Here is a 17,904-nt window from a genome sequence, read left to right as displayed (position 1 = left end):
GCTGCTTGCCAGTGGTAATTTGACATGGAGACATCTGCAGCTGGTCTCATCTGGAACAATACCACAGACATTATATGATTAAACAAGTGTTCATGTATTTCACAAAAAAACCTGCACCTATCACACAAAATCTGAATGTTTTCACAGATCTGCTGCCCAGAAGAGGGGAATCACTGTCCCCATTACAGAACTAACATTCAATAAGTCACAAAACTGTCCAGGACTCCATGCAAGGTGATGGAGACAGTTCTTGACCAGCTCTGTTACGAAGTCCTTCCTGCATTATTTGTGCCCTGAAATTCAAATCACTGAATGAAGGGGATTTGACCACAAAGACAAATCTGCTAATGTGAGAATGTGCCATGTGAAAGTCTCTGTTTCTCAGCAGCTGAGGGCCACCACACTGAAGATATTCCTCCTGCTTTTTAACATGCTAAAGCAGCCTTGATTTTCACATCAAAGAGGGCAAGGGTTACATACGATCGTGATCTGTGCCTGGATCGCCGGTAGTTTGGATCTGCCTGGTTTTTCTCCTTTTGTCTCCGTAGGACAGCTTCCCACTGAGGAGCTGAGTCAACCATGTCATTCTCTTGCCGTAATCTGCAAAAGAAGTACCGGCAGTCTAGTCTGAGATCTCTGTTGCAGGATGCTCTGAGAACCAATGGGGTATTTTTTTCCCCACAAAAATCCAACTACTGCAATGCAATACTTTAACTTTTCATTTTGCTATATTTTAATTAATGTTCCCAAACCACATTAAAATATAAGAACCTGTATTAAAGAAAATTCAGATGTTAAAAACAGCATAAGCCAAAAATGAAACTACACAGGCCATTAAGAACAGACCCACAACTTGAATTTGTCTTCCCAGCCTAAGCCAAACATCTAGAAATTTTTTCCTGGTTACATAGTCTTGCCCACTTCATCTACAGCAAGTGTAAGCGCCACATCATGATACATGGCTCTACTGCTACAACTTTTTCAAATGCTTTGTTGCAGCACGAACCTTCCTAGGATCCAGGGAAAGTCCCCCAGGGATGCCTTTGGCAAGTTCCCGCTCAGAGGAAGCGGTCTCTTCACCCGGACTTGAACAAAGCTCAGGCTGCATGCAGATCTCCCTGGATGCCCCAGACACATATAATCCTGCCATTGCACCCATTCTGCACCGTTCCCTGTGGCTGTGGCCCCTGTCTCTGCTTGTGTGCTTTTTTTTTTTTTTTAAATCCATGAATCCATTATCAAAACGTAGTACAAATTAAACCAAATGTCAAAATCCTATAAATTCAGCATGTTTGTTAGCAGTGACACAATGACACAACAGCTAGGCCAACCTGCGTGCCATTGTTTGGCCATTCAAAGCTCTACAGATGCATCACAGTTTTGGGGTTGTAGATGTAAGCAGCATGATGAAGTGCTAAGGTGAACAAATGGATATGCTTGGTCACAGCAGTGAATTTAAAATTCAGCAGGGATTTAGAAACAACCCTGAAATATACCACTCATAGTGGTTCTCATAGGACAGTACGACTGGCATACTGAAGAAATCAGAGCAGCATAACAAAAAATGGGAAGAGTGACAGATAGAACAAACAAACAAGCCAACAGAGATAAAGAGATTACACTGGAGATGTGACTGATAGGAAATGCAAAGCATGCTGTTGTTTTTGATCTTCACTACAGATGTACCCTTCTCCTTGAGTTTTGAACTGTATCAGGCTAAACTGGCTACACAGGCTGCGGCTCTTCCTTTCATCAGTTATTCTTTTGCATATGTAATGAACTTTGAGCTGGATCCTCAACTACTGTAAACGGTCACAATTCTACCAAATGGTACTGAGCATCTGGAGAAGACCGCAACATCAGTTTTGATTTCTGAGTAAATCTTTTTAAACCTGTAATCTGGTGATGGGGATCAACATAAACTGCAAAATATTTAGTAGAAGAGCTCAAACAGCAACAAGTAATGAATTGTGATTTTCATCCTAAATAATCCAATTTGTGGAGACAGCAATCACCCCACATGGTATAAACACAATCAACTGCCCCCCACATACAGCAGTCACTTGCAAAAGAAGACACGTGGCTGCCAGACCAGCGCTGCTGCTGTGGGTCGTGGGTCTGACTGCTTGCCAGTACCTCACCCCATCTCTCCCAAACAACTCCTAACAGGTCAAGTAGACAGCTGTGCTCTGAGGGAGGCATTAAGATGCTTGCCATAAAATAACCAAGAGCTACTCATTCTTCTCAGGAAACTCACACAATGCAGAAGAGCACAAGGTCTGTACTCCGGCACAGAGCACGAGATCCTACACCTCTGTGAAGCCACACTTCCACACTGACCCTCTTGTTAAGGGAGTAAACACATCATTTCTGATTCGGTCCCTTCTACTAATCTAGTAGATGAGCATCTACTGCTGCATGGCAAGCACAGTCCTTAGCAATGCATTCATTTACCCCCAAGTACTGTGTATTTCTACTCTGCCTACTTTCTTCTACTTGTAACATACAACAGCGTTCATCACTGTTCTTTATCTCTATAATTTGAGCAAAATACCGAAAATCTGAATACATAAAGAAGCGTGGCAACTATTAAAACAAGCAGTGAAGTACTGTTGTACTGCAGAACTCTTACTAGATGGAAATGCAAAGAAACAAAGCATTCATTTTGCAGCTGCAAAGAAAAGTACTACGCTCACATGTAAAGGATGACAAAGGTAACACAATCTCTACATAAATTACACTACTTAGATGCAATGATCAAATCATAAAAATTTGGGGGCAAAATCTTAAGCAACACAGGTGATAACCAAAAAAAAAAAAAAAAAAAAAAGTGGAAATTTTAACTCAAAATGTGAATTTCTAGTTTAAATGTATTTTTGACAAAAAAGTGTTGCCCTTATACTCCAAGTCCATTACAACTTCCCTTTCACTCTTTTCACTTTTTGCTCCCACAAGGGAACAAGTTGATTTATGCCTTACAGAAAAAAATCCTTTTTACTGGCATATGAAATAAATCCAATTGAGATTAATAGCTATCACAGTGGCAAATTAGGTGCTGTTTGCAGGAAGACTTGATGGTAAAACGGAAGGTCATAAGACTATCATCACTCATCTGTTGACTTTGAGATATTTTTCCCCATTTCAGATTATATGTTTATGCAATGATAAATTCTCTTAAGACAATCTGAAGATTTGATTCTTCAAACCTCATTCAAAATATCTGAGTGCAAAGTTATCATTTGGGTACAATGTAAAACAAGACGGGCTTGTTGGAGATGTGAAGGTCAAAGGCAGCCTTGGCTGCAGTGACCATGAGATGGTGGAATTCCGGGCCCTAAGAGGAAAGAGGAGGGAAAAAAACAAGGTCACAACTCTGGATTTCAGGAGAGCAGGCTCCTGCCTCTTCAAAGATCTCCTTGGAAAAGTCCAGTGGGTTAAGGCCCTGGAGGGAAAAGGGACCCAAGAAAGCTGGTTAATATGCAAGTATCACCTCCTCCAAGCTCAAGAAAAGTCCATCCCAGTGAGTAGGAAGTCAGGCAAAAATGCCAAGAGGCCTGCATGGAAGAACAAGGAGCTCCTTGCAAAGCTCAACACAAAAAGGAAGCATGCAGAACATGGAAGCAGGGGCAGGTAATGTTGGAGGAATACACAGACATTGTCCGAGCATGCAGGAACGAGGTTAAGAAAGCCAAAGCTCAAATGGAATTGAATCTGGCCAGGAATGTCAGAGGCAACAAGAAGGGCTTCTATAAGTAGAGAGGTGACAAAAGGAAGGCCAGGGCCCACTGCTGAATGAGGCAGAGGAGCTGGTGACACAGGACATGGAAAACGCTGAGGTACTGAATACCTTCTTCACCTCAGTCTTTACTAGCAAGACCAGCCTTCAGAAATTCCAGGCCCTAGAGACCAGGGGGAAAGGCTGGAGCAAGGAAGACATAACCCTGGTGAAAGAGGATCAGGTCAGGGAAGACTTAAGCAAACTGGGCATACATAAGTCTATGGACCAACAGGTGTAGAGAGAGCTGGTTGATGTCACTGCAAGGCCTCTCTCAACAATCTCTGAATGATCACGGCAACTGGCAGAAGTGCCCAAGACTAGAGGAAAGAAAATGACACTCATGTCTTCAAGAAGGGCAAGAAGGAGCACCTGGGGAACTACAGGTTGGTCAGCCTCACCTCAACCTCCAGAAAGGTGATGTTGCTGCTAATCCTGGAAACCATTTCCAGGCACATGAAGGACAAGAAAGTACCAAGGGGTAGTCAGCATGGATTCACCAAGGAGAAGTCATGCTTTACCAACTCGAGAAACTTCTACAACAAAATGACTGGCTTGGTAGATGAGGGGCTATCCATGGACATTGTCTATCTGGCTTCAGGAAGGCTTTCAATACTGCCTCTCCACAAGATCCTCATAGAGAAGCTCTTGAAGTATGGGCTGGATGAGCAGTCAGTGAGGTGCATTGAAAACTGGCTGGACAGACAGACCCAGAAGATGGTGATCAGTGGCACAAAGTCTGGTTGGAGGCCATTAATTAGTAGTGTATCCCAGGGGTCAATACTGGGTCTAATCCTGTTTAACATCTTCATTAATGATCTGGATGATAGGGCAGAGCGCACCCTCAGCAAGTTTACAAATTACACCAAACTGGGAGGACAGGCTGCTACACCAGACAGTTGTGCTGCCATCCCAAGAGACCACAACAGGCAGGAGAAATGGGCCAACAGGAACCTCACACAGTTCAACAAGGGGAACTGCAAAGACCTGCACCTGGGGAGGAACAACCACAGGCACCAGTACATGCTGGGTGACACCCAGCTGGGAAGCTGCTTTGCAGAAAAGGCCTTGGAGGTCCTGGTGGACACCAAGTTGAATATTACGTGCTCTTGTGGCAGAGACGGCCAATGATGTCCTGGGCTGCATTAGGAGAAGTGTTCCCAGCAGGTCAGGGGAGGTGGTCCTTCCCCTCTTCTCAGCACTGGTGAGGCCACACCTGGAGTGCTGAGTCCAGTTCTCAGCTCCTCAGTACAAGACAGACATGGACACATTGAAGGGACACCAAGACGATGAAGGGACTGGAGCATCTCTCCTAGGAGGACAGGCTGAGAAAGCTGTGACGTTCAGCCTGGAGAAGAGAAGGATCGGGAAGGATCTCATCAATGTATCTAAACACCTGAAGGGACAGTGCAAAGAGGGCAGAGCCAGGCTCTTTTCAGTGGTGCCCAGTGACAGGACCAGAGGCAATGGGCACACACTGAAACGCAGGAGGTGCCCTCTGAACATCAGGAAACGCTTTTTCCCTGTGAGGGTGACTGAGCACTGGCACAGGTTACCCAGGGAAATGGTAGAGTCTCCCTCCTTGGAGATACACAAAAGCCATCTGGGAATGGTCTTGGGCAACTGGGTCTAGGTGTCCCTGCTTGAACAGGGGGGTTGGACCAGATGACCTCCAGAAGACCCTGCCAACCATTCAGTCATTCTGTGATTCTAATCAGATGGATCTTCTAAGTGTAGTCAAGTAGAAGACTATGCTCCAATACACATTGTCTACTAGTTTAATATATTTTTATTCACACAATAAATTTTGACCACAGTATTAAAAAAAGCAAATACATTTCTTCTATGATTGAAATATGTTCATCATATGTTCTTCCTCAATTCCATATGAACATCTGCTTAGGATAAAACATTCATATGATGGAGTGAAACCTTAAACACTGATTGAGATCAAGTAAGGAGTTTCTCCCTAACCTTTTTCCAGTTGTCCCTTCAGAAGTTCTCACCTGCATTTCTGTTTTTCTCTGATAATTTGTTTTCATCTAATAAATAGTTCACAGTGATCTCTTCTCATGTGAATATTCTACTCTTCTACGATGAGAAGCAGATTCTTTCGGGTAATGTAAGTATTCAGTCATTTTATTGCAATAAAACAATACCACTTTGTGTCTTCTTGTGCTAGGGACGTGATTCTCATACTGAGAAATAGATTACTATTAACCTATGCAACAGGTAAAACTTGCGTAACAGCAGTTACAAGCCTCATTATATTGTCCCATTTAAGCCTGCTAGGGTCAGCTTAGCTCTGCTAACAGGAAAACTATTCAGTGCCTATGTCCCTTCAGCTTATTATATTCCCATTGTGGCTGCTAACAAAATGCAGAAATGCATGATGACTGGTGGTTTTCCTGCACCTGATGACAAGGAACAAGTCTCAGAGCCCCAGCTCACTTAGTACTTGTTTATTTTAACAGTGACAATGACTTCTTATCTGGTCTGATTTCAAGTGAACACCTAAGAGATGCTACAACATTAACATTTTTGATGTATCTTATAATTCTGAAAATGTGAAAAACATAAAACAATCCACACAAATTGATTTTTTTTTCTTTTTAATTTTAAGCACTTTTCCATGAGGTGAGGAAGGGTTGGTAAAGGCCCTTTTTTTTTCTTCAGAAAATGATAAGTGGTACTTCATCCTTCTTACAATTCAATCTTTATATTGCAAGAAGCTTCTTGCAATCAGTCTCTAATTTCCTTCACTTGTTTGTGGAGCTCTCTGAACATGAAGTTTCAGAGAAGCAAAAAACCTGGCAAGAGTGTTCTAAGAGGAAGGAATACAAAATACCATTTACCTACTGATCACTGAAACTATACTCAGCATTTCATTCAAACATCAGAGCTCACCTGGAAAATAAATCTTCCATGCATTGGATCTTCCTAGATTATTGTTAGCCTAGTATCTCACAAGACAGTGCTCTAATTTAAGTACAGTCCAAAGAAATCTCATGGCATGGCTCAGATATGCTTTATACCAGCCCATCTGAAAGTCACAGTGATTTTTAGCATCTCTAACTATTGCAAGTCATGCTTAAAATATTACTACAATGCATACTTACACAGCAATATCTAGCATATATTTTGAAGAGCTTCCAAATATCTGAAAAACATTTATCACTCATAGTACTGCATGTGAGACAACAAGAAACTACAGCAGCTTGTGCAGACAGCTTTAGAAAATTTTCGTTAAACAATTTCTTTTTTTGTCCAGTGACATTTCTCTTATGCTCTGTTTATGCAATATGAAGAAATTCTATGTGCTTTTTAGAAATACATTTTCATAAATAACTCTCAAATGCTGTTATCTCAAATGCAACATAAAAGCTGCAGTTTTAAAGGAAATTTTTTTCTACAATAAATTAGTTGCTATGCTAACTTTTTCATATCAAGAACAAGAAAAGTAGGACACAGAAAACAAAACTTGCTAGCATCACTTGATATTAACTACTGTTGTCCTATTAAAAGCTGATGCTGTACACATTTTGGGTTGAGGCCCACACTTTACATTTTGGAAAATAAAAATATTTATAAAATTAAATGCATGCATTTAAAAACAACACTAGTTTCAGATCCATTAAAATATTTTTACTATTCTCCTCAAAAATTTATTTTCTGCTAAAATTCTGCACTTGAAATTTTTGAGGTATTACGTATGTGCTGTGAATACCTTGTCATCACCATTATCCACTTTATTTGCATTAATATTGCAAGTCTTTGGTAGATGTGCCCCATATCTGATTTTGCTGTTGTTAATGAGTTCTTCCCAAGCAACACGAGTGTACGCATTTATTGCATACACCTATGATATATATATGTTTTGGCAATTATTTCTCTTCTTATTCAAACAATGACCTTAAGCTGCCTCAGGAGGACTATATACATATAAAACATGTTAGATTCCTTCTTACTAGGTCTATCTCAGAAAAGTCCATCTCCATTTTTTTGTGTTTCATGTCTCTATGTCTAAAATATATAAAGGTCACCTGTTTCTCTTCTTCCGATGCTCTCTGTTGGAATTTTCTGATTCACTGCCACTGCTGGTGTTACAGCGAGACCGTGATCTGGAGAGGAGAAAAGCAACATCTCAAGATGCATTTACCTACTAATGTCAAAAGTACTGAAGTTCTAAACAAGGAATGAACAACACTGCAAAGACATTACTAAGAAAATCAGAATTAAAAGACTCGAGAAGGCTTGTCTACACCTGGAAGTCATATTATCTTTTTCTCATTAACTGATTAGGAATAACTGCTTCAAAAGTAGTGCACTCAAGAGTGCAGTGTCAGGTGAGCGCTATTTGCCTTTTGAATAATTGCACTGCATTTTTGTTTGTTTGTTTTATTTTACCTCTCAGCATTCTTTGTGTATATGCCACAGTGAAATGTTTCTTTGAGGTGTGAAACGTTTTATCTTTAAACTGTATGTATTCTGGCTCTTTCTTCTTGCATATTTGTAGGACACCGAAGAGAAATGATACAGGTTCCGAAGGCAAAAAAAATGCTCATCAGATCTATCTTTTTTTACCCACCTCAACTTCCATCTGGCTTCTAGTAAGTTCGTATCATTTTTCAAGTGTTAGGCAGTATGGAATACCACTAACACTATGATTCTGCTGATCTTTATAAACACAGAAAGGCTGAAGTGCACACATTGACAGATGTGGGTACCAGCACAGCTTTGGGATAACCCAATGCACAGCTACAAAGATGGTATGTCACGTGAGGAAAAAGAAATAAAGCAGTTACTTCTGTATCACCTCTAACTGCAAAGCCTCAAACGGCAAGGTGACATTTACGGCTTTGATCATTTGTTACTGAAAAAGACTGGTGGAACAGGCTGATGTTGAACTTCAAGAAGAAAACGGGCATATGACTACCTGGAGGCAAACTCCTCCCAGTGGACAGAAATGCTTGGCCACTACTATCTGAGAGAGACCCTTAAATCCTTGATTGCCACTGATCAACATTTTGGAGCAGACAGACCAGCTGTCAGGGCCCTGGTCCTAGAAGCCAGGGGTCTGTTACTGTACTGCTGGGCTAGGTCCTAAAAAATGGCACTCTCATCAAAACCTGGTTTGGACCATTCTTCAGTGCGATGATAGTCTCTGAATGCCTCCAAAGACACATGTTTCTCTGCAACACTGACGGCCCAGCTGATTAATGGGTGAAATTGACCAATATTAACATGAGCTGACCTAAAAGGATTTAGATATATCCAGAGTTAGAATCGGTGATGGTTCTGCTGCAATGGATAATAGAAATTTTCATCTGAGGTGTCTGGGCATGAAGTAGAAGATATAAGGGGATAACTCCTGATGCTGCTGGCAGAGACACATACTTTCTTGTGCCTCCTGGTTTTCATTTGCTCTTTGATAAGCCACTTTCATAAGAGGACAGATTTGTTAAACTATACCTTGCACAAGCTGAGGAGTGAAGGCACTTCATTAGGTGTAGGTAACAGGCAAGGGGAAATATTTCATTACAAGGTTAGAGGCTACTGACAAGCACCAGCTCACTGCATGTTCTAACAGTTTAGGGGGAAGAGCCCAAGCAGGATGAGAAAAGATGAGAGAGAATTCCTAGAGAACAGAATAGTTGCAGCATGGACCTCCCCTGAGTGTCCTATCTGGTCAGGAACACATCACTCTACCCTCTGCCTCTGTCACTAGGACACTGTTATAGATGTCCTTCTGACACAGTGGACAGTCTTATGAATTTGCCCATAATACCAGTGAATTATGGTTGGTTTTATCAAATTTCTGTGTCATTAAATGCCTCAGTGTATGGAGTCTGGTCTTGCTCCTCTCCTAAACTTGGAAATCATTATCTCAAATAGATTCCATTCAAATAGGAATGCTTTAGAATAACAGGACAATTAAAGCCCAGAAAAATCAGTTCAACCCAGCTTGTCTGAAGGGAATAGGCTTGGAAAAGAGAAATTTCCCCAGAGAAGCAACAGAAACCTCTCCCCATCATCAAATTTCACGGCCCGTAATTTAAAGATCAGAGGCTCAGGATAGCCACCTTCCCAGGTGAAAATACATATTTCTGGGTGAAGCTCAAAGTGAGGATAAGAAAGATGTATGCTACAACAGAAAAATATAACCCCAAAGGAAGAAGGAAGATTAAAAGATGGTGTCCAAAAAATTGACTCAAGCACATTCAGAGAGTTCAGAGCAATAAACGCCCTAGAACTGCAGCAGACCTTACAGGCCCCAAAGTATCCCTTTTTCCCCAAAAATCTTATCAGATCTTTAATAAATATTCCACTAATCTTGAATCTCAACATTACTAGGTCATCTGAGCAACACTGTTCTTTCATACTTTCAGGTCATCAGAGTGACTCTGTTCTACCTTTCTCAGCACTTCAAGTATTTTCTTGTGCTGATTTAAGCAATTTATCCCATGAGGTACCAAGGCAGCAAAAATCACACCGTGACAGGAGAAACGCGAAATAAAACATCCTATTTGCTCAAATCCAAGATAAGCCTCTCTAGCTTTTCAGGAATGAAAATCTGATCCACCTTTTGGATACTGCACATCAAATTACCTTGTGCTCCCTGACAGGAAAGCACTTGTGGGGAGACAGAAGAGGTGCTGAGCTGTCAGCTGAGTGGCAGCTGCTCATGCTGGCTGTCAGAATATTATCTTTCACTGAATATTAAACATCAGCTTTTACTGAACTGAATAAAATACCAAAACCAGAAACAAATGTGGTTTCCTAAGTCAGGTGCAAGAACACACATTATCCTGATCTCTGACAATTAGAAAGCACCTTTCATCCTTTTTTCTCATGTCTTCTTGGTCATGCAATATATTTGATATTTTGCAGGTAGTATACCTATATGGTCTGACACAGGAGCAAGAAAGAAGGCATAGTCGGTTTGGCAAGAAACACAGAACAAATACAGTCCTGGAGAGGGCTTTGAGGGTTCGTTGCAGGATTTGGTATTTCAGAGCAACAGTTGACAGAGAAGGCTCATATTCTGGTGCAGTCTTTTTCTGATTAAAATGAGAGGAGAGTAGCCAAATTCTGAGGAAGTGGAGAAGACCTATTACAATACACAATAACAAACCTGTACATTTGTAATGTAATACAGCAGGCACAGCCTTTGGGAAGAGGTCCCTTCTGAGCACTGGCGCTTTCCACCTGAGATGCCTAACTAAATCCTCTCAGTTTTATGTGGTGGCCATCTATCACAGGATTATTACTGGCAGCTTGTAATGCTAACATCTGTCAAAAAAATAATCTGTTATCTTATAATAGGTACAAAGTATGTGAGCAGTTTCCCTGACTTCCTGTGATTGTCCCCAAGCTGTTTTTATCTCTGCCAGAGCTCCTTTCCCATGCTGCAGCCATGAATCAGATCCTAGGACTGCCTCCTCTTCTTCGCAAGCTTCAAGAGTCTCTCACGTCAAAATGCACTGCACTGTCTCCTTTTTCCAGCAGCCAGGGCAGGAGCACAGGAGCAAGGAGAAGCACAGCACAGGGTCATGGCAGGCAGATGTGTCACTAGAGAAGTCCAGATGCAAAGATCTGTCAAAAGCTCAAGTTGTTGAGGGGCACACCCGAATTCACACCAGCATTTTATTTGGAAATGTGACAACTGCTCAAGACTGCACAGGGGAAAAAAAGAAGCTTAAGAGAAAAAATCAGCAAAAAATGTGCAAGACAGTGAGAAGACCGTAAGAAGTTGCATATGCCTTTGCAGCTACCTTTTGCGGGACAATTTATCTCAAATAACAGTACACTTGTTTTCAAAACAGATTAATTAAAAGTGGACTGGGAGACTGGAGAACTCAAACCAAAATCTGCAGATGTAGAATCCTAAGACTTCTGGAATTGACCTTCAAGTTGCAGGCAAGCCTTTAGTAAACTTCCACCAACTGTTTCCAGCATGTTGTAGTAACAATGTGCAAGGCAGCTTGTAGGAATCTGTGCTGTGATGAGTCTATCCTACAGAGCAGTTTTAGTAAAGTAAGGTAGGAAAGAAAAAATTAAATAGATGGAACACAACAAGCCTTTTAAACATTTAAGAAGATTTGGGAAAAAGATGGAAGGGAGGGGATGCAGGGAACTAAAATATGATTAGTACCTTCGCTATCATTTCATGGCTGCTATAGATAACATATTTACCTTCCCCTTTGCTTTAAATCTGAATCTTCACCACTGTTTTGATTTTTCCTGTGACATTAAGGAAGTTTTACTGAAATGCCATCAGGTCACTTAACACAAATACACAAAAACTCCCATTTAAAAAAAAAACACCAACAACAAACTTTACAAAGGCATTTTGTCAGCATAATTTAAGGCAGATTAAAAAGGATGTGTGCTTGTTTCCAACTTTTCAGGACACCTGAATAGTAAGTTGCAAAGGCATGATCCCATTCAAGCTCTCATTGCAAAGCCCTGACTTGCAAGGTTAAGCATAGTATGCTGGCCCTTAGAGTTTCCTACTGTTTCCAGCATAACAAAGCCTGATGTTTTCCTCTTAACTCCAGCAAAGACTGTATAAACAACATGGCTATTGTTTAATTAAACAGTTGAAAAAGAAAAGCACATGAATAAAATCGAGGTTCAGGAAGATGTAATTAGGTTATAATCTACCTACTATTGTCAGTCTTCACAGTCTCACGTATGAGATAAGGCTTTTATATACATTTTGTTGGTGTGGTGGTCCAAGAGAAAACTTGCTATTGGCACGACCACCTGTCCACCAAGTAGATCAGCCAAATGCAAATCCCAGATGATAAACACTTGGCATCTCAAAAAATTTCCTACTGCTCAGTGCACAAACACTGTTCTTTTCTTGGTACAGGACAGTTTTGCACTGCACATCTCTATTCCTTTGTTTTTACAAAGCCCAACAAGTCTTCTGACAACTAAGCTAGCAATGAATCAGAAAACCCATTCAGGAAACACACTGCTATTAATACCTACAAGGGCTCTATCCAACAGGGTACATCAGCATAACTATTGACTCTGAGACAGCTACATTGATTTACTTTAACTCAGGCATGAGGTCACTATGCATACACCATGGGTGAGTTTCTTCACTCCTGTTCTAGACAGATAATGGCAGATAAAAGATCTGGAGCAGCTCAGAACCCTGACAAATATGAAAGCTCCACATTCAACTAGATTTCCTCATAGATATAGATGCATTGTCAGACACCCCTTTGCAAACCCTGGCTTTGAAAGCCAAACCAGTAATCACTTCAGAGATGTCAGAAGGAGATGTAACTCCCAGATACTGGCTACTAGGCAGTCCTAGAAGACTGCAATGAATATGGCACCATAGCTATGCTTGCCTATACTTCACAACAGATCACAGCACCACAGTACCTCAGCAATGAAAGCAGCTTCTTAGCAGGACAAATTGTCCCAAGTAACATGTAGTCTCTCAGAACTGTATCACTTCAGAACTGTCCCCGTAACTCACATTTTGGACGTACTCCAGGACACACAGCACAGAATCTCCATCCATTTAATTTTACTTAAGATACTCAATTCAGCACAAACCCATTAAAAACACATTAAGTATCTCATAGTTTTTTGATGTTAAGTATCTCCCAGTATTTTTGCTGGCATCCTCTCTAATGTGAAGTAATTCACACATGGGACTGTTGAAGACAGCTTTATGGTTCATTCCTTTAATCTTTGTTGCACATAAAGCAAAGCAATGTACATAAAACAAAATGCTGCTCTGTATTAGAAGCTCATTGTCAACCAAGCAACATCCATCAGTACTTTCCTTCATCAGGGAAAAATAGCTGCAGCAAGTGAAAGGATCTTGCACGTGCCAATAATGCGATTTCTCATATTTTTAACATAATTTTCCCAGTACCCAGAACAGCATACGAGCAAAGGTCCTGACCAAAGCTTCCTCTCCAAGAGCAGATCTGGTATTCTTACTCAGGGTTTTTTTGGAGTAACAACTGGCCCCTACCCCTTTTCCCAGGACCTAGCTGGGCCTCCAAGAGACTTTACTGAACACAGAGCATGCAGGACCTCAAGCTTTCCACAGTGAGAAGCTAACGGTAATTAAACCCAGAGCTCTTACCTCCTTCGGACCGGCTGCCCAGACTCATTCTCACTGCCACCTGATGGATTCCGTCGCCGAGAGTAAGGAAACTTTGGTGATTTATTGCGGTCACTGGGAGAATTATACAGCCCACTAGGGTTCAAAAGCAAGAGCAAACAGTTGATTTTAAAGACAGTTGGCTTTAAAGAGCAAGACAATTAGGTCAGCTAACTGAGATTCAGCCTGCAAAAACTGAGAAGGCTCACGCACACACTTACATACATATTCAGCTATACATGTATGTGTGTGTGTGCATGCTATGTAAATACAGTGGTACTGCTTTCCAGCAATAAATATTTTACACTGAACCTTGAAAATGTAGGAGAGAGATCTCAGCACTGCCAAGCCAACAGCTCTAAGCTTACAAATCTAGAGCCTAGTATATACACATTCTTTTAGCATAATAAAATTTCTGTGCTTTCGTATGATTTATCCATCCCAGAGCTAGGCATTCAAATGCACCTCTATTTTTCATGTTTTCCACAGATACAAGTTGAAGACTGTTCCTGCCATAACATGTCTTCACCACAGAGATAATGCTTGGGATCATGAAACAATTTTAGCTCCAGCTCTCTGCTGTTCATCCACACAACGCTCTACCAATGGTGTGGAGGTGTTTCAAGCTTCAGGTTATGTACGTAAGCCTGACTGGGACCCAATGGGTTGGGTTGTTACCAAATTAGATGTAGACTATCCTATGTCTGTATAGACTATCCTGTGATACCGAATCACAGAATCATCAAGGTTGGAAAATACCTTGAAGATCATCTAGTCCAACCATTAAGCTAACACTGACTGTTCCCAAATACACCAGATCCTTCAGCGCTATGTCGACCCGACTCTTAAACACCTCCAGGGATGGGGACTCCACCACCTCCCTGGGCAGCCCATTCCAACGCCTAACACCCGTTCTGGAAAGAAATGCTTCCTAATATCTAGTCTAAACCTTCCCTGGTGCAACTTGAGGCCATTCCCTCTTGTCCTATCACTTGTTACTTGGTTAAAGAGACTCATCCTCATCTCTCTGCAACCTCCTTTCAGGTAGTTGTAGAGGGGGATGAGGTCTTCCCTCAGCCTCCTCTTCTCCAGACTAAACAACCCCAGTTCCCTCAGCCGCTCCTCGTACGACATGTGCTCCAGACCCTTCACCAGCTTCGTTGCCCTTCTCTGGACACACTCGAGTAATTCAATGTCCTTTTTGTAGTGAGGGGCCCAAAACTGAACACAGTCATCGAGGTGCGGCCTCACCAGTGCCGAGTACAGGGGTAAGATCCCTTCCCTGTCCCTGCTGGCCACGCTATTTCTGATACAAGCCAGGATACCATTGGCCTTCTTGGCCACCTGGGCACACTGCTGGCTCATGTTCAGCCGGCTGTCAATCAACACCCCCAGGTCCCTCTCTGACTGGCAGCTCTCCAGCCACTCCTCCCCAAGCCTGTAGCACTGCTGGGGGTTGTTGTGGCCCAAGTGCAGCACCCGGCATTTGGCCTTATTGAAACTCCTACAGTTGGCCTCAGCCCATCGCTCCAGCCTGTCACACCTTACTACAGAAGAGTAAAGACCTCTTCCAACAGTGTAACAGAGCCTGTAATGGAGTACATATCAGTCTAAGGTGGTATACTGATGTTCCATGACTTTTTGGAGGAAGGATGCTAAACTCAGCCACACATTTTTACCGAACATTACTTAGTCCTTTTCACAACATGTGGTAAATATGATATTCTCACCAAATTCCAGTTATTTCTTTCTGCTTTCCTAAAACCCGCTGGCCTTCAAACTGGATACACACCTCTTCACCTGCTTCTGCAGACTGCTGATTACGGCACTGCTCTGCACAGTTGAGAAGCTGCCACAGTTCATCTCAACAAGAACTACTATTAGAAGCTATGAAAGCCTCTGTGTAGCATACAGTCTGCTTATGTGTCTAAAACTGTGTAGTCCTTTAGAATAGATGGACTTGCAAAAACTCAATCCTACCAATTTGGCTCCTGGGCGATCAAACTTCCTGCTATTCTGAGAGCACTTTTCATGCTGGAACCACAATGTGAGAAGCTGACACAACTTTAAAAAACACAAATAAACATCTATCTTAGCAAGAGAATATTTGCACACTGCCTTGTCCCTACTCTGAACACTTTTGATGTTTAGAGAAGGAGCACATAGGGTAAATCATCACAGTGCCCCAAAAGACACACCATGTCTAGATCTAAATCATCACAAAGAAGCAGGACCATTCTAAATTACACTTAATGTGCTGTCTAGTTCAATGGCCTGTTTCCAACAGTGGCCATAAGCAACCACCTACAGGAAGCAAAAACTGAATACATATGGCAGCTCTCCAGTGCTCCTTCAGTCCCCCCACTATTCCCAGCTCAGGGTACTAGTCAGCTGCTATACCTCTGTCTTGAGAAGCCCTTGGGGATTTCTCTTCCATGACTCACCCAGCTTCGCCCAGGAATCCACTAACTTTCAGCATCCCTTGTAAAGGAGAACCACAGGTCTCCTACTCATGGTAAATCACTACTCACTGCCTTTCTCAACATTTTTAAACCACTTCCAATAGCTTTATCTGAAGTTCTTATGCTCAAAGAATACAATCCTGATCTCTTTCTCCTTTCCCTGTAGTATTCATTATTTTCTAGACCACATTCCCTGAAATTATCTCTTTCCCAGACTGAAGGAAGAGTCCTGCCCGGCCTATGCCACTGCTCCTTGTACAGAATTCTTGCACAGCCATTCACACCTTTGAGTACTCTTGCTGCCTCTCTCAAAGCCTTTTCCTTCTCCTGAGATAAGGACTTCAGAACTGCACTCACAACTCATGAAACAAACATGTGATCCACAAATTTATGTAATGGCATAATACTGTTCTCTTGCTTTCCTAATATTTGCTAATTGTTTTTTCTGACGGCTGAGCGGGTGATGTTTTCACTAAGTTATCCACCGTAACTTTGCAGCACCTCATTTTACTCAGAAATCTAGGGTTATTTTTTTGCTCCCGTGTGCCTCTCTTTACACTTACTGACTCAACATCATTCACGACCCAGTGATTCATCACTCATACTTTAGGGGCCTTTCTGCCACTCGTCACAGACAACTTGCACTCTCATTATCCTAAACAATTCTGTCCCATCACCAAACTATCACTCCTTTTCCAGGTCTTGGACAAATATACTCAATAGCAGAGGTCTATGAGCAGATCTCTGTGGAAAGCCACTACTGACTCTCATCCACTGACCACTTCCTCCTACACCTATCTTTCTAACTTTTTACCTGGTTAATTACCCATGACAGGACCTATCTTCTTATATGCAATACACCTTTATTGTGAACCTGTTAATACAGTAATATAACGGTACCCTTCAGTCTATTGCCATGGATTATATTTACTACTGCACAATACCTAAGACATCACACCTCATCTTACCTCTGTAGGCGATTTTCCTCCCATGGTGTGCTTGTTTTACTTCTTTGGGTTTCTGGACTGTTTTCATTTTTCATCTTTTTAAAGCTAAACAAAAGTACAGATTTTTATTTTTTTTTAAACCCATAGTGTACAGATCACATGTTGTCTCCCCTGACCTCTTAAAAATTAATCTTAAAGGCATACAACCATCACAGAGACCCACTCTGGCATACAGTTATTTGCCTGCTATGTGAAAGAGGGCAAACAGCTGCTATGTTGAAGAATCTCTCCTAGAAAGAGAGACTGGAAGGAAAAAAAAAAAAAAAAAAAAAGACCCAAAAATCAGCTCTACAAGCTCATCACTATGGTGGCACTGAGTCAGAAGAAAGGTCAATCTTGTCTCAGAATAAACGAGAATAGATGCTTAGGCAAAAAGTCTAACAATAGGGCAAATCTACAAATTGCTCTTACAGACTTCCACAATATGCAGTTAACAGATTATTGAATCAGAGGTTTTATCTGCTTTTTAGTCTACATAGCTCTTGATGGAATTTCAATTGATTTACTTAAACACCTCTT

General features: G+C 41.6%; 1 protein-coding gene across 3 annotated transcripts in view; it reads right to left on the bottom strand.

Annotated features, from left to right (window-relative positions):
- EPB41L4A (erythrocyte membrane protein band 4.1 like 4A) overlaps window positions 1-17,904 on the bottom strand; it is a 137,830-nt gene that overhangs the window by 14,024 nt on the left and 105,902 nt on the right. For 2 of the 3 annotated variants that reach the window (XM_074812668.1, XM_074812669.1), the window contains exons 14-18: window positions 17,347-17,430; window positions 13,899-14,012; window positions 11,972-12,019; window positions 7,819-7,896; window positions 481-600 (exon numbers count right to left, since the gene is read on the bottom strand). In XM_074812668.1, the coding sequence (XP_074668769.1) occupies window positions 481-600; window positions 7,819-7,896; window positions 11,972-12,019; window positions 13,899-14,012; window positions 17,347-17,430 (444 nt within the window). The remainder of the gene's footprint in view (window positions 1-480; window positions 601-7,818; window positions 7,897-11,971; window positions 12,020-13,898; window positions 14,013-17,346; window positions 17,431-17,904) is intronic. The other variant, XM_074812670.1, reaches the window with a different exon arrangement.

This window comes from Strix aluco, chromosome Z (genome assembly GCF_031877795.1).
Source record: "Strix aluco isolate bStrAlu1 chromosome Z, bStrAlu1.hap1, whole genome shotgun sequence".
NCBI lineage: Eukaryota > Metazoa > Chordata > Aves > Strigiformes > Strigidae > Strix > Strix aluco.
This window is presented reverse-complemented; position numbering and strand designations above follow the sequence as displayed.